The sequence below is a fragment of the Vigna unguiculata genome, chromosome 4 (assembly GCF_037176805.1).
Source record: "Vigna unguiculata cultivar grain cowpea cultivar isolate G323 ecotype 2 chromosome 4, ASM3717680v1, whole genome shotgun sequence".
Classification (NCBI taxonomy): domain Eukaryota; kingdom Viridiplantae; phylum Streptophyta; class Magnoliopsida; order Fabales; family Fabaceae; genus Vigna; species Vigna unguiculata.
This window is the reverse complement of record NC_140795.1, coordinates 20,658,167-20,676,310: the sequence shown is the minus strand read 5'-3', so window position 1 is coordinate 20,676,310 and position 18,144 is coordinate 20,658,167. Positions and strand designations below refer to the sequence as shown.

The following is an 18,144-nucleotide window of genomic DNA, read 5'->3' as shown; positions in this document are numbered from 1 at the left end:
ACAAAAATACAAAGGTTTGTTCAACAATGCCTAACTCAACCCCACATAACCAACTTGTAAGGTGAGGTTTGCACCTCACTTATATACTATAAGATTGTTTTATGTTGGAACTTCCAACATAACATTTTATAGTTTTTTGGATGCTGAATTTTAAATTTAAACTTTAATATTATATTTTTACATATTTTTTTCTATTTTAAAATTTAAATTTAAATATATTTTATTTAAATTTTGAATTTTAAATTTTATGTATTGTCGATAATATAAATGTTAATTAAAAAAATTCATTGCTTTTTTTATAGTTTAATTTTCAAATTGTAACTTATTTTTTAAAATGTTATAAAAATGTAACTTATCCGTTTATTTCTTCCTTTTAGTAATAAGAAAGTGATTCTATAATAATTTTTAAAAAATAAATAAAATAGACAAAAATCAATTAATATATGTATAATTTAAATAGAAAATATTATATGTATATATATATATACTATTTATTTATTTATAGCTATGTTTGATTTTATATATAACTTTATACAAAATAAATAATTTTAATAAGATAATAAATTTTGATAAATATGAGTGCTATATTTATATATTAAATTAGATACATTTTTATGTATTTGGCAAAGTTTGGATTTTATTTTTTTTACTTTGAATTTCAAATTAAAACTTAGTTATTGTAATGTCCCATTTAAGTAATAACATAATTAAATGAAACATTACGATGGATAATAAAAAGGCAAAGTCATGAAGTATAAACGCTACTTCTTACATTTATTCAAGAATATTTAGAAGGAAAACTAAGGCACACCACGACGCCAATAACAAGACAGAGAAAGAAGTTTAACAGTATTAAAGTAAGTGCTCCAAGAGTAAGGAAATACATGGGCTACAAGTCCTCGCTTAGGCAAGATTGCCAGCAGAGAGTACTATAGTGTTCACGAGCTCTCGCTTGGGCGAGACCTCCTCGCCTGAGTGAGACTGCTCTTCGCTCAAAGGTAAGGTCTCTCACCTGAGCTGCAACTAAGCGAAACACAAACAGGCTCTTACGCGTTCTCGCTTAGGTGAGCCCCTCTCGCCTAAGCAAGATGACACCTCGCTCAAAACGAGAGCTCTCTGCCTAAGCGAGAGCTCGAGCAGGAATCTAGGCCAGCATATGCTATTCTCGCCTAGGCGAGACGAACTTGCTTGGGCGAGAATATCAATTCCCGCCACTATTTGTACCTGTATCAGCCATACAGACATACTCGAGACACAAAACAAAGCATTCCATATGACCACAATAGCATACAAGTCATACAAACTCGAGGCAAGTCAAAAATAGACAAACATTCAGCAAATACGAGGAACCCTAGCTTCCCTTACCTGAAAAGAGCTAGTAAAAGACTTCGACACCCCAACCAATTGAGCACCGTAGCTCTAAGAGCAGATTCGAGAGCTAAAAAATAGCGGAACAGATTTAAGACAAGCTCCCTACGGTGAACCCTAACTGAAATTGCAAAAATATGACTAGAAGGGAGAGGAAGGAGGTCCAAACCCTAACAAAGGTTTTGTTTGGGAAAAAAGGAGAGGAGTGAAGCACTGTTTTTGCAAAGTGAGCTAAAATGAGGGGGTTAGAGTTGTTTAGGATCTTGGACACCCTATGGGTCAGCCTTATGTCCAACTAATTAGGGTAGGCCTTTAAAAATTAGAGCAGAAAAAAATTAAGTGGGCTTTACAATTACCTTATTTTTATAGTTTTTTGCGATTTTAAATTTCAAATTAAAATTCTATTATCATATATTTCAAATTTTAAATTTGGCAATATGTATCTTAATTTTAGAAAGAAAAAAAAGTAAAATTAAAATCATTAGGGTAAGCTAGAGCCAAAAATAGTTTTATCATGCAATCATATACTCTTTCACAGTCAAGTATACATACATCACCCAAGCATGTTATGACCTTCCAAACAATACACTAAGACTCGACACAACTCATTCGGATACATATAATTTAGTCGGATTCAGTGGATGCTTGCACTTGTGGTGGAATTCCTTGCTCACCCTCGAGCTAAGTGTTACAATGTCTCAATACCCCACACACAAGGTTAGCCCTTAATGAGTTTCATGCCTCCTACTACTCTCACCGCAAGTGTCAGTCCGCTCTATGTGAGACTAACTGACTCCTTAGAGCGTCAGGATGCAACCTTACCTTGAATCCTTACTAAATTATATAGATGGGGCACCACCATGAACTCCCACTATTAAGGGTCATGGAATTACGTCTCGACCCACCACGGGTTGGCGGGTTAAACGGGTTGGCTCACTGGCTCACTTAATTAAAAAAAAAACACACAATTTTTTGTTCTTCAATCTCAAGAAAACTAAATTATAATTTCGATTAAATCTAAATAAACTTCAATACAATCCAAATAAAATCCCAAATTATGTTAAACTCCAAATACAAACCAAAATCACAAAAATATAAATTACTACCTAACATCAAATCATTATTGTCACTTATCAAACTATAGTATTAAAAAATCTTGAATGAATAAATTCACAATATTTTCATCTCTTGAAACATCTTCTTTATCCCCATCTACAATATATATGTATATATATATAATATATATAATATATATATATATATAATATTAATTTAATATATATATATATTAATTAAATATTTAAAATTTATTGGCGGGTTGGTGAGCAAACCCGGCTCATCACGGGTTCAATTCGAATGAGCCGGGTTCTTAGTGGGTTGGGTTCATTTTTAACCCGTACTAAAATTTGTAATTTTTTTTCAACCCAACCCGACCCGAACCCGTGATGAGCCGGGTTGGCTCACGGGTTATAACCCATTTTGACGACTCTAGTCTATACTAATGCTTTGATATGCAACATCTCATATTTTAACATCCTCCTTAGCCAATGAGAAGAGCATTTGAAGCTCGTGAGGATTTTGGCCATCTTGAGAGAAGCTCATTTGAATCTTTCTTAACATGCTTCTTGATATTCATCATCATCCACTAACCCTACAAAGGGAATTAAGTCAAATATATTGAATGTGGAGTGAACACCATAGTTAGCAGGAAGATCCAATTGATAAGCATTATCATTGATTTTCTTGATTATTTGGAATGGACCATCACCACAGGGACTAAGTTTGGATTTTCTCAAATGTGAAAATCTTTCATTTCTTAAGTGTAACCAAACTAAGTCACCCTCATTAAAACTCCTAACTCTCTTTCCTTTGTTATTATACTTGACAGCCTTTTCATTTTGAGCTTGAATTTGGTTTCTCACCTTTTCATGTAAGTCTTTGATGAACTTAGATTTAGATACCCCTTCTTCATGGATAAAATAAAAAGAAGTAGGAAGTGGTATCAAATCTAAATGTGTGATAATGAAACCATAAACAACCTCAAAAGGAGAGAGCTTGGTAGTGCTATGGACCACACAATTTTATGAAAATTCAATGTGAGGAAGATACTCATCCCAAGATTTATGGTTGCCTTTAAGGACGACCCTCAACAAAGTGGATAGAGATCTATTGACTAATTTAGTTTGCCCATCGGTTTATGGGTGACAAGTAGTAGAAAAAGCTAGCTTGGTTCCTAGCCGAGACCACAAGGTTCTCCAAAAGTGGCTAAGGAACTTAGTATCTTTATAAGACACAATGATTTTAGGTAGACCATGAAGACAAACCACTTCCTTGAAAAACAACTTTGTTATATTGCTAGCATCATCTACTTTGCAGCATGGTATAAAATGTGTCATTTTTGAAAAACGATCCACCACCACAAAAATAGAATCAACACCCCTACAAGTTCTTGGAATTCCTAGGACAAAGTCCATGCTTAGGTCCTCCTAAGGGGTGGAAGCAATAGGCAAAAGAGTATAAAGGCCAGAAGTCATTGTAGTAGTTTTAGCATGTAAGCATGTGATGCAACTAGAGCAATGTCTTTGGACCTTTTTCTTCATATGGGACCAAAAGAATTTTTCTTTAAGCATGAATAAAGTTTTAGCAACCCAAAGTGTCTCATAAGTCCCCCTTTATGCATTTCTTGTATAAGGAGTTTTTTATGCAAACCATGAGGAATATGAATTCTTGCTTATTTTAAAGTTCACATAGAATCCTCCTTGGGACTTTTGTTCACAAGACTTGTAAATGGGCGAAAAGTATGGATCTTGAAGATACAATTCGCAAATATTATCAAAGCCAAGAATTTGAGAATCTAAGGTGGCTAGAAGAGTGTAGGTTTGAAATGGTGATTTAAGCCAAGAAGGGGGACGGGGTGGATTGAATTGGCTATTTAAAACTTTTTCGAAAGCATAAAACTCTTTTCAATTGAATCAAATAGACTGGAAAGTTAGAATGGAAAAGTTATAGACCACTACACTTTCAATCGGTCAAAAAATAAAATAGCAGACTAGTTTGTTTTTGAGCTATGAAACTGTCGATTAAAATGACAAATTAGTCGGCTAAAATACTGGCAATTTATGTAGAATGTAGAATTCACAGATTTAACTTAAACAACAATCTTCTATATACAAGACTTGTTCCAATCAATATTTCTAATTATTATACAGCCTCAGATTATAAAAGAACGGATTAAAACACAACAAAGAGTGGATTACTTGATTTTCTTGAGTTTTTAAGTGATTCAAAGTAAGTGAGATGAGGGAAAGAGAATTGCACAATTATTTTTATATTGGTTCACTCAATCATAGAGCTATATCCAGTTACCAGGACAACATGAGTCTGGTTTCCACTATAGATGCCCAAGGGAGGTTAATAAATAGATGTCCAATCGAACTTGAACTCACTTAAGCATCAGAGTCTTTTAGACAGGTTCCCCGATCGCCTGAACAGGAAAAGAAAAAGACACCAAATAGGAGAAAGAATTGAACACAAGCTAAATGAAGAGAGCGTCAGACAAAAGAACTTAAAAATAATTTGAGCATTGGAAATAGATGCTTAGTCACTTACCCAAAACATTTATGATCACAAATTTGATTATATTTCATTTTGTTTTGTTTTAACCTTTTAAAAATATTTATAATTCTGGACACTCATACAAGTTACATCTTACACATATCACACTAGAAAATTCCATGAAACCATAACTAATGTATTTCTAGCTCATTCAATATTTGTTACCATCTACAGGTTATATGAGGATTAGATTACCTGACATCGCAACAAAAATATAATCTAGTCATTTCTTCTCTTAATAAGTTATATGACAATAAGATTGTCTGGTATCTCTACAAATTATTTCTTCGGCTTACATCCTAACATTATTACATTAAATTCGGAAGCTGCATAAATATATTTAATTCACTGTTGCCAAAAAAAAAACATTTATGCATATATAAATATGACTAATATGGTAAAATCAATTCATGTTGACCGGATTTAAATTCCTAGATTGAAATGCAAGTGAGAAATAAACAATGAAAAATGTTAAGTAGATTTACAATGCCTACCAGATTTTCTTGCCTCCCAGAAATAATTTTCATCTTTCATACTAATTATCAGCTACACAAGGATAAATGTTGCTGCTAATGACCAACATGTAAAAATTAAAATTTTAAGATGTAAACTTAAATTCATAAATTTCTATATCTTGCCAATCTTAGATTCGACGCTACGCTATATTGAACATCTTGGTTTCCCATTTTTGTACCATTTTCATTTCTCAGCGAAATGTTGCACTACGATTCCCAGAAGCTGGAAAAGCCTGACGTCTTTTACCTTGTTGCAATTGTTTAGTCGAATTACTAGCTTGTTCCTGCCCAATTGTCGAAAGTTGCTTGCTATCTGAGACCTCTACCTCACCACAATCCTGGGAAGATGCATGCTTTGTATGTTCTCCAAACTCGACATGCTTCCTTGCAGCTTCATAATCAAATGCCTTCAGCTGCACCACGCCACTGGACTCTTCAGTTTTCCCGTGCTGTCTGGTTTTATTATTTTGGTCATTTGAATGAAAGCATTTTTTAAAATTTGATGATAATTCCGATAGAGACACTGGTTCTTTATCCTCTTTTCCCGAAGTGAACACACCAGAACTTTTCTCCATGTGCACATTGTAGTTTTCTAGGTTATTCAGCTCCATACCCTCTGCACCCGTATCAGATTCTAGCATTATAATCTCATCAAGCGGAGAGGCAGAAACTATATCAGAAACAGGTTTCGGTGGCTCTAATATTTCAGTCGCTACACTGGGAGTTTGTACTGTAGGTTCTAACTTCTCGCTGCTACCCAAAAATGTATGGAAAGGAAGACTAACGGAAGCTCTAATCTGCTCTAACTTGATATCTTCCTTTCCCTGAGAAGAAATCCAAATATGTTGTATCAAAATAGTATTCAACAGACATGGAGCTACATGTTAGCATCACATGTAATATATTGAGTTTGACAAAAGGATACCTTATCAGGACCAAGCTTCCTCTTTGAAGCTGAATTCCCCAGAAGTGCCCCAAAAGCACCAGAAGGCTTTTTTAGCACCTGAACAGTCGTTCTATTTCCCTATCAAGAAATTAACAGATATAATTCAGATCAATGTTCATCACTAGGTGGATAAAACATTGAACTAATACCGAGACATTTTTCAACCTTTTCCGAAGAAAGTGCACCAACATTTGCATCCCTATCCAGCTCTAAAACTGTGAGACTCACCCTTGGCTCAGATGTAAGACTACTGGACTTGATTTTTATTTGTACGTTTGTATCTTGATGCACAGAAGGTTCCTATTTGGGATCAAAAACATAAATCGAGACTACTCAAGGATAATAATATTACTACAGCAACTATTTTCAATTTCAACACTTTAGTTGGACTTCCAACCTTAGAATCTTGTTTATAGAATTGGGGGTCTTCAGTTCCATCAGTAACTGGTACCACATCTAATGCCTGTTAAGCAATCATACAACTCAATCAACAAAAAATAGAAATTAAGACTGAAAAAAATTAAAATAAAACCCATTATGCAGGTAGAAAAAGCATTAATTCTTTAAAATATTCAGCAATTATACACACCAGGTTGATTAATTTTATCTGTTTTGAAACTTAGCTGGCATTCATAATGGATCCAAAAGACATGAGCAATTTACCATAATCCCAATTAATTGGAGACCTTCTCAAATGTATATATTTAAAAATACCTTACAATATTACTGTTATATATGCAGAAAATCAAACTGAAATGACCTATTTATAATTATTGAATTGTAACACATTTATATTTAAATTTGTTAAAAAATGAATTTTAAACCCAACTCAACCTTAAAAAATCATTTTGCAAGATAAGTTTTACACCCACTTACATATAGTAATATGGTCATATTCTACTTGATATAGGGTCTTCAACACACCCTCTCACATTTAAAGATGGACATCTAGAGTGTGAAAATTAAAAGGAGCTTGATAGCACAAACCAAACTCAACCTAACAAAATCGGCTTATAAGATTCCCCACACCATATATATATATATATATATATATATATATATATATATATATATATATATATATATAATAACTAATCATTGACATGATTACTTAAAGTGAATAGAACATATAAAAGATTACAAACAAAATATATCTTCAGAGTTCTGACAATTATATTTTCCTAAAAATTTTGTGGAAATATAAAATATTCTCATTCCACACTATAAAAAAATAAGGTTTACAGTAATTGTTTTTCGTTACAACAAGCTAAAACATAAGATGTATCATGAGTATAACTGTTAAATAATTAGGGTGAGTTGGGAATATAATTACCACAATAATCTAATATTAGCCAAGAATTATACCAGCTGACCCTAAACAAATAGATCTTATTAAGTGTTAGAACATTATAAATACAAGGTTACCATGTTAAGAACCAATAATTGAAAAGGAAAGACAAGAATTGGATAAAATGAAAAGAGAAAGAAATAGGAGAGTACTCCCTACAGAAGATTATAATCAATTATTGACGTGATTAAAAGACATAAAAATGAATAAAACCTATAGAAGAATATAATAAAAAGAGATCCAGAGTTCCAAGAATTATATTTTCTTTAACATTCTGTGGAAACATAAAATAATTTATTGTCACAATATGACAAAATGAGGTGCCAACCATTGTTTCTTCGTAACAAGAAAATCCATTAGTAAGATGTATAATGAGGAGAACTGATAAATAATTAGTCCATTCGGTGAGTTGAGAATTTACTATCAGGCTGGAATATTACTAGCCGACACCAAACAAATAGAGTGTGGGAACATTATAAATACCAATGTTGTAAAAATTGCAAGTAAACAAGCACAGTCCTTTGAATATGGAGCACACTGAGAGTTGACGCAAGCACTGGATCACAGAAGGATTGAATCATTGAGGGATCACAATGGATCTCATCAAATTTTAGGATCATGGGTCACTTCAATCCTTCCGGCCTCGTGAAGCTAAAAGTTAAGATGCTCACTATTGTATTTTAGGAATTTTTTTATTTCATCCATGCTATAATTTTATTCTTTCAGTATCCCACTATTAATACTAGGATTATGTATTTATACTCAGTCCCATAATTACCGGGATTTGTTTCTTCAGAATTAGCTCTCTATATTTCCTAAAATAACCATCAAGCTCATGTATCATAGGTCCAATGACATCATTATTGTAATACAAAAATATATTATTCTTTCTAAATTTGAGAATGTGTGTGTATATATATATATATATATATATATATATATATATATACATACATACATATACAATTAATACATCCTGGTAAATATGTTACTTACCACGGCAGCGTGTGCTTCTTTCAACAGTTGAGATGCTTCTTCAAATGCAGCAGCATTCTGAATAGAATGTCTAATGATGCTGACAACTGTATCAAGATTGTGTTCAACATAAGGGTGTTTTGACTTCACTAATCGTCTTAGTTTGCTTGTAGTAAGAGGAATCTGCTTAGCTTTTAAAAAAGTAAATACAAATTAAGCTATGAACGTAAAGCCAAATTGTTAACATTAAGATACCCAGAACTTGCACATGTTTCATACCGATTTCAAGAACGGATTTATTTGGCAATACATATCCTGTGCTCTCATCCTCTGCCCGGGCAACAATGTCTCTCCATTCACATAGTCCCTGCAATCCAGGAAATCAGAGTAAAAGCCTTCAATGGATGTTTAGTACAGAGAATGACAAAATCCAAAACGAATGCAAATTATGCAATACGTAACATTCCACATTCTACTAGTTTTACAAGTAGGAAATTCTTCTATCACAAATTCCTTACATTGTTCCAGCACTGGAATCTATTTTGGATTGTTCCAGAAAAATACAAAAAAACTTGAACATAGATACAAGAATCATGCTTGGAAGGCTATTAGTATTATTTCTTGCTGTCCAACCAAAGCTGTTTCATGATAGAAAACAACATGAAAGAGCAAGATAACTATTCCAGGAGCGCCTAGTGATGATTGAGATGATAACAGGGTAACTTGGTGGTAAGGACATTTATGGTGGTAATATGGTAAGAAATGGTATCAAAAGCTAAGTTAATATTTTGATGATCACGTTGAAATTGGTTATTTTATAAGATACAGAAAATTAACGAAGAGATTGATCAATAAAATACAGGAAATAAGTTCACCTATATTGTGTTATATTGATATTCGTGAAAACAATGGCTTGTAGATTAAGTCGACAGAATTGACCACAATACTTAAAAAATGGGATAGCAATAATTCATTAAAGGATTGCTTAGTGGAACAGTTGAGAACATTTTTCATGCTCAAAATTGGTGCCACAAATAATTTAAAAATAGTAACTCACAGATACAATGGCAAGCTGCTGAGCATTGAAACCAGCTCCTTGCAACCTATCAAGAAACAGTAACTAAGCTTTACTTTAAATTTCTTGGCATGCATTACATGCAACACAGAACTTTAAACACTCCCTTTACATAAAAGAGTTATTGATGTAATCAGGATATACAAAAAGATATTAGTGAACAATTGCTACTTGTATAATACACAAAATTCATGAAACAGCTATTATAAAAGTAACGAACCCATATATATGAAGATAGGAGTTCTCTGTCAAAAGTTCTTTCTCATACAGCTGCATGCAGACATCATAACTTCGTTTGTAGACCTGTTCGTTTTTGAGCCAACCATTCAGCCAAGTTGTGTCTCAATTTAATTAACATTTATAATTAAATCATTGCCCAAAATCCTTTATGCATAGAAAGCAAAGGTCAAACGGGTCTAATCAAATCATTAGTGTAAAATGTGTAAAAGTTCAAATAACTGATTAAGAAGCCTGTGAATCTAAAAGATAGGAAGAACTGATAAACAGTAATGTCACCTTCTACTGTGCAAAATTGGTAAGGTTTAACGCACATTATAAAACCTTGTAAACTTGTTCAAGGTTATCATTAACAAATTTCAACCACAACACAAATTTCTACACTCAGTAAAGTATGTGTAAGACATTCAACCAACCAAATCAAATTCATCCACGGAAAGAGATTCCTTTAGTGTAGAAGATAGTTACCTCCACCAGAGAAATATCAGAAGACTCAGAACTTTCAGAATCCTTAGACAAGGCAAATAACTTAATCCTCATTAAATCATATATATATAACAGATAGTGTGTATCTTCTCTAGCATATCTGTCATCAGAAAACAGTTAATTAGGTTGTAACAATTAGATTGTTCATGCCATTATACCAGTAATCATCAAGCTGAAACCAAGAAAAAAATAGTAAACTATTTTCCTTGTGGAAGGGGGAGGGAGGAACTAAACACAAAAATTAGCATTGCTGGTGACAATTTAATTTCCTTGTTATGTGCAGATCAGAGAGAGCTTAATTATCCCTTAGCTGATCCATTCATTTATATGGATTCTTACATCAGTGAACTACAACAATATATGACAATCCACACTTAAGTATCGAATAGGTAATACAGAAGATAGGTTAACCTATTGTACACCCTATAGATAGGGATAATGATATAGAAAAGAAGTAATAATTCTAACAGAATTCATGAAATGGTACAAGCAATGTCACACATCTGGTTGCACTACTTCTATTGCACACCACAGACCCTTCCTTTGTTGGTCTCATTCAATCCTCTCGGTTCTTGGGTTCTCAACTCTAGGGCTACCAATCACATCTATGGTAATAATTCTATGTTCTCTTCCCTTTCTACTCCCTGTTTTTTACCATCTGTCACCATCACTAGCGGTTCTCAAGCCTCCTCTCATGGTATTCGTGTTGTTCATCTTTTACCTACTCTTTCCATTGACAACATTCTTTAAGTCCCAAAATCTCCATTTAATTTATTTTCCATTAATCCTCTTACACGTTCTTTGACTGTATCCTCTCTTTTAATAAAGATTTTTTTTTCTTATAGGATTGGAGTTCGTGATAGATTAAACGGGAATTAAATATGACAAGGAAAGAAAATGAAAAATTAAACATGACAAGTTAAAAGTATATACCTTAGCATCTCATCAGGAAGTGGACGTAGTCTCCAATCTGCATTCTGGTAACTGCAAGGAGATGTTAATATAAACCTTCCAAAATTTATGCATGAAAAAATTAGGAAAAATCAAGCCCAAAAGCAAAAAATAAAGCAATTGGGCTCAATCAATTGATTCAAAATTAAAGCAAAAGACTAAGGACAACATACTCTTTGTTTGCAGTAACTTCACAAAAATGATACAGAATATACTCCAAACTATTTCTCTCCAAGCCTAACAACTTTGAAGCCTAAGCAATGCCATGAAAATAGATTAGTCTAGGGCCAAATATTCTTCAACTAAAACATTATAAATACATGAACACCTAGCTAAATAATCACAAAAATCTCATACATGATTACTATTACAAACCAAATACGTGATATTGGACTTTAGCATCTCAATCAACAGTCAATAGTCAGAGCATTCAAACAAACCTGGTGAGTGTCAAACAGATTACAAACATAAATTCCAAAGTCTCGTTGAAGCCATAAAATATCACGATCCGCACCATGCATGACCTAATTAATAGTAAATAATGTTTAATACAATGAGACAAAAATGTTAAATTAAAAGAAAACCCAATCATGTGCAACTAACCTTTTTCTTGGAAGGGTCCTTGAAAACATCCCTAAGATAGGGTCCTATATGAATGCGAAGTTTCAATGTGTCAACAACAAAATCTTCAGCCCTTGTTGAGATTTGCATAAGGCAAGTCAAACCTTGAAAAGACCGATATTGATTATGTTCCAAATCAACCTATATATTTCAACTTCAAGTCATTACAAAAAATAAGTCAAAAGAATGCAATGAATGAAAGTCATAGTGATTGCAGGAGAGGAGAAATATTATTCCAGCAATCAAATGCAATTGAAAAATGAGTGCATCTAATGACAGGGACACAATCAATGACAAAGCACTTGAAGGAATTGGAAGGCCCATAACTAGGTCAAGAACTAGGAAAGCTAAGGAAGCCATGCAACATAAGGTGACATCCCTACTTGAAGATATTCTAACTTAAGGGCGGCCCTAGGAGCAAAAGTTAAGGAATTGTCTAAAGCCTATTGAAGTTTCAATGTGTCAACAACAAAATCTTCAGCCCTTGTTGAGATTTGCATAAGGCAAGTCAAACCTTGAAAAGACCGATATTGATTATGTTCCAAATCAACCTATATATTTCAACTTCAAGTCATTACAAAAAATAAGTCAAAAGAATGCAATGAATGAAAGTCATAGTGATTGCAGGAGAGGAGAAATATTATTCCAACAATCAAACGCAATTGAAAAATGAGTGCACCTAATGGTGGGGACACAATCAATGACAAAGCACTTGAAGGAATTGGAAGGCCCATAACTAGGTCAAGAACTAGGAAAGCTAAGGAAGCCATGCAACATAAGGTGACATCCCTACTTGAAGATTCTATCTTAAGGGCCCTAGGAGCAAAAATTAAGGAATTGTCTAAAGCCTATTGAAGATTAATGAGCCTTCAAGACAAGAAGAAATTTCTAATTAGTTTACATTTTATTTTGTTTAAAATTTGAAACAATGGGCCACCAACTTTTGGCATTATTTTTCCTTGAATTTTCTTTTGGGAGTTTTAAGAATTTCAATTGTGAAGTGGGCTGCATGTGGCACTCCTATGATCTGACCAAAGCCCGCTATGATCACCTCAAGGCCTTTTAATGTTCTCTTAGTGGAAATTTAAGGCAGGGTGTGGTGGAAATTAAAACTCCACGTGGGAGGGTTCAATGAAATGTTTAGTCGAGCAATTAGAAGCTTTAAGAGTCACAATGGAAACAAAAATCAAAACACAAACAAGAACTCTCAGGTCAAGTGTAAAACCAGAAAAAATGGAATAGTGATAGTTTACCTCAATGACCAAATCTACAAGGTTAAGTTCAAAATATACAATTAGGATCCATTAATGTAATACAACAAAATTTCATGTGTGACATGATCAAATTGTACTACTTATCATGTGTTATTGCAATTAAACCTTTCAGGTACAATAATCAAATTATGTAATTGGTCATGAGCTAATTTCTACGTAAAATGTTATGAATAGTGATCATGTTTACCGAAAATTCATTAACAGAACGCAGCCTAGCAGCCAACTCCTTTAAATCTTTGACTTCCTCCACGAGCTTGAAAGGAGTGTTATCTATTGAGGGAGGCTTCATTGGCACAACATCCCCAGGACTTCCATCAACAAAATCCAAAACAGAGAGCATTTCCTGGAATAATAAATTAATGATAGATTAACATGAAAAAGATACAAAAGATGACAAAAACATTTAAGATAATAAAAAAATTATGAAAATTTTCCTTCAGTTCACCTGAGACACACAAGGTTGGAGATTACTAATGCAAAACAAAATACAACTGCCAATAGCTACTCTGTGAAGACATACATGCTAGAAAAGCAAGATCTAAACGTAGAATGCAATCAGCCAAACAAAATTTCTTTTAACAACAATTAAATACAAAAAAAAAAAAAAGAATTTAACCCTTCCAAAGGATTTATTCCTTCATTAAGACTTTCAACAAGGTTCATTGAATGAACATCCCTGGTTCATGCAAATATTAGAAAAGTGAAAGGGTAGGAACATGACACAGAAAATATCATTGAACACAAGTAATTGCTTTAAAGTACACCATACCAACATATAAATAGTCAGCATGAATGACCTCGAGAATACTATTTAACGACCCCATGAAATTGGCATTATTATCACTTCTTAATTGAAGAGAGTCTGTAACTAACTACACATCACAGATCACAAAAGGGGACAGAATTGAGTTTAACTAAAGACATTCTTGAATGAAATTTGTATCTTCTCCCATTGTTAATTAACAAGATATGATCAGGTCAGAGAAAGAAAGACATAACAAGAAGAAAATATGAATAGTCAGCATGATTGATCTTGAGAATACTATTTAACAAACCCATGAAACAGGCATTATTATCACTTCTTAATTGAAGAGACTCTGCAACTACACATTACAGTTTACAAAGGGGATACAATTGAGTTTAACTAAAGACATTCTAGAATGGGATTTGCATCTTCTCCTATTCTTAATTAACAAGATATGGTAAAAAAAAAACAAGATATGGTCAGGTCAGAGAAAGAAAGACATAATAAAAAGAATATATGAGTTGTGGTCCTACGACCCATCATTGTACGTAATTGTTTAATAAAACTTATTTCTCTCCCACCAACAGAACCATATCTTGCTTCTTAACATGAGAAGAAAAACCAAATTTCTTCTCTTATCTGGCCATGTTAGATCCCAGTTTTTAGGACTCCACCCTTGTAAAGGAAATAGAGGTGTTATATATTTCTAACAATATAATCTTGTTTCAGGGGATTCAGAACCATCTATTACGCTAAATTAACAACATGCATCAATGAGATAGCATTAATATCAACAAGACCACAGAACAACTTTAAACAAGTTATTACATGCCAAATGAACTTGATATACACGCCAACCCAAGTCAAACGAAACCTTAATGGAAAGAAAGTAAAAAAAAAAAAACTATACGCCTGCCAAAACTAGCTTTTCCATCATAAGCAAATATGAGAGGCAGCCATACAATCATATTTTTACAAAGACTACAATCAGAGACAATTGAAAATTTTCCTTCATATCAACAAAACATAAGGGAAAATAACAAAAACAACAAAAGATTATGTTCATTCTAATAACTAGCCGCTAAATTGTTAATAAAAATCATCCATCACAACCACATCCTATAAAGTCCAACTGATCTTCTACAAACTTTAACTTGCGTAATGTCATATCATGTTCCCGTGTTCTCTACTTTTAAGAGTATTCACAGAGGAAGTCAATCTAAACATACTTGTACAAACTATATAAGCAAAACATAAACAAAAATATTGTACAAACTATATAAGCAAAACATGAACAAAAATAGTAAATAACGAACCAGTGGATGAATGAACCTTGACCCATCTTCGCTACTCTGCAACCACACATGCTCAAAAGGCATGTTTGCATTGTTAACCACAATACTATACTCATCCTGCGGTCTCCTTATAGTTGGAATATGAAACGGAACCTTGGGCTTGGGCCCCATCGTCTTCTTATCCTTAGTCGCCACAGTGACTCCAGGTGTCGCCGGACTCACCTCAGGACCCGTCCCTGGAATCACATTCCCTCTTGCCCCTTTCTTCTTCCTCCCAGAAACCAGCTGAAACCCATCCTCCTCCATCGGGTGCTTCGCCGGATGCCCAGTCTTTTCCTCCTCCCGATGCCTCCGGAACTCGTCCATGGATGCATCAAACCGCTCCAGGACATCATCGTTCACGTTCACAAGCCAGTCATAGGCGTCGTCGACGTCAGCAGGGAACGCTGCGTGCGCCGCGGCTCCGATGGCCTCCAGCATCGACCGCGACTCCCTCGCGATTTCCTCGACAGGGACCTTAAACTCCTCGAAGTTTCGGTAGAAGTGGAAGTCCTTGTCAGAAGGGAGGCAGCGCGAGGACGCGGCGAGCTTTGCCACCGATGAGGAGAGAGGACCCGCTGCTAGGGTCTGCAGCGCCTGGGCCTTCGCGGCCGCGGCGGAAGGTTGATCATGGTCCACGTCCATGGCGTCGCAAAGATCGATCAATAGAATTTTCTTAAAGATTCCCAAATTTTTTTTTCGGTCGTTTTTGTTAGGGTTAGGGTTTAGGATTCTACAACGTAGCCACCATTGTCAAGCACTGCATTTCCCTTTGAAGTGAGAAAAAGAGTGAGAAGACCGAGAAGGTGCGTTCGTATTTATATACGTTCATCTCACGTGTTTTGGGTGTGAGGAGTGCAAGTGGCGATATAAAGTGATGGGAAAATCACATGCATCAGAATTAAGTGTTTTATGTTAAAATATATATATATATATATATATATATATATATATATATATTATGTATTATCTATAATACATATTTATATTTAAATTTTATATATTTAGACATAATACCGATTTTTCTATCTTATGTTCAAAGTTTTTTCTAGATTTACTTTTAAGTAAAACTTTTCAAAGTAAAATAATTATTTTATTAATTTTATCGTTTTTTAAAATTACATTTTTTTTAATTTAACCGTTTTAAAATTTAATATTTTTATAATTATAAAATTACTTATAAAATAAATAAAAAATATTTACAATAAAATTATATTATAATTTTATATCCATAATATTAATAATAAGTTAATTATATTTTATTATCTTAAAAAATATGAATATACATTAAGAACCTTTTTTTTTAATTTATTCTTTCCTTTTTCCATGTACCCTCTTTCTCTCTGCTACCATTTCACAAAAACAATACTCCACTCTCACTTTACACTCTTCTCCATTTCTATTTCCTCTGTCTTCTCTCTAACAAAAAGGGTCTGAATTCCTACCCAAAATTTTGATTCATTCTTTCCTTCTTGTTGCAGCAATCAGACCTGAGGTTACTGTAGAACCTCTTTCTCGAGCTGAGCATTCCCTCCCTACACGTAAGTTAACCTCAACTTCTCCTTGCCTTCAAATTTTCGAATTTTGGGTGCTTCAATCTTGTTGAGTCTAGTTAGGGTCCCATTCTTACTCCTGGTATCTATAATCTAGCTCCTTAGGTTGTGCAATTGAGGTATCTCCCTGTTGAGAGCTGAATTTGCAAGTGGTAATTGCAAAGGTAAGGAAAGCTAACCTTTTTCCTAAAATTCGTATAGAAATTTGTTCTGATGGTTCTGGATTGCATGTTTGAGTGTTGAATGGAGATTTGAACTGCATAATTGGATGTGTGTTTGAATGGTGAAAAGATTTTGGGCTCTTGCATGCGGGAACAGGTGCGTAATCTGGTATTTTCGCCCAGGCGAGTGGCTTTCGCCTCAGTGAAAACACCAGAGAACCCACCCATGTTCCTACGCGAAGCCTCGCCTAGGTGAGCTGAGGTCGCTTGAGCGAGAGACACTCTTATCTAAGCGAACCAGCTTTGCTTGAGAGTTCGCCCAAATTTTTTATTTTGCCCACTATTAGAGCCTCGCTCAGGCGAGAATGACCCGCCTAAGCGAGATGGCCTCTCGCCTGGGCTAGATCTTCTAGCTTGAGCGAGAACCACTACAGTTGGGTGTTTGATTTTTCTGTTTTTTTGGGGGAGATTATATATTTGAATGTGAACTTATGCAACTAGCCCTTATATATGCTTGGAATGTTATTACTAATATTACGAATGGTGAAATTGGATGAATATAGATTATGAGGAGATATGGTTGAATTAGAATTTCAAGGGAAATTCAAAGGAGTATGTTAGTGTGTGTAAGGACGTGAGGACTCCGTATTGATTGGTATCATGAAACTCCAATAATCATTCACGCTTAGATAGAGCAGAATGGATTATGTCGTGAGAAGTAGTAGGAGGTCCTAGTCTTTGGACTTGATCAAGTCTTAGACGCGAAGGGGACTTACCCTGGGAGTGGTCGGGTGATAACCCCTTGCGCCCAAACTCTGCAGAGTTTGGGGACCGTCACAGGTGCATGCCACCAAGAGATCCAATGTCACTTACACAATCCGAATATTGAGTCTAGAGTTATGTATTTGAGCTATGTTTGTGATGATATTCATAATTTGAA

At 34.2% G+C, this 18,144-nt stretch overlaps 1 protein-coding gene across 1 annotated transcript; it reads right to left on the bottom strand.

Moving 5' to 3' along the window:
- Positions 1 to 5,381: 5,381 nt before the first annotated feature.
- On the bottom strand, positions 5,382 to 16,286 carry LOC114181550 (Polynucleotidyl transferase, ribonuclease H fold protein with HRDC domain-containing protein). The gene is made up of 15 exons (XM_028068030.2): positions 15,473 to 16,286; positions 13,599 to 13,754; positions 12,120 to 12,278; positions 11,957 to 12,040; positions 11,690 to 11,769; positions 11,499 to 11,549; positions 10,548 to 10,665; positions 10,063 to 10,145; positions 9,825 to 9,870; positions 9,047 to 9,134; positions 8,789 to 8,958; positions 6,842 to 6,907; positions 6,610 to 6,744; positions 6,424 to 6,522; positions 5,382 to 6,322 (listed from the first exon to the last, which is right to left on the bottom strand). Exons 1-15 carry the CDS (start codon positions 16,133 to 16,135, stop codon positions 5,690 to 5,692), a joined length of 2,631 nt encoding a protein of 876 aa, XP_027923831.1. The 5' UTR covers positions 16,136 to 16,286; the 3' UTR covers positions 5,382 to 5,689.
- Between the last annotated feature and the right edge of the window lie 1,858 nt (positions 16,287 to 18,144).

Coding starts and splice junctions, on each gene's coding strand:
- LOC114181550 (XM_028068030.2), bottom strand. CDS start 16,135: ATGGACGTGGACCATGATCAACCTTCCGCCGCGGCCGCGAAGGCCCAG. Junction 12,279..13,598: donor GTTCTGTTAATGAATTTTCG/GTAAACATGATC, acceptor TGAAATATATAG/GTTGATTTGGAACATAATCA. Junction 6,323..6,423: donor GGAAGCTTGGTCCTGATAAG/GTATCCTTTTGT, acceptor ATTTCTTCTCAG/GGAAAGGAAGATATCAAGTT.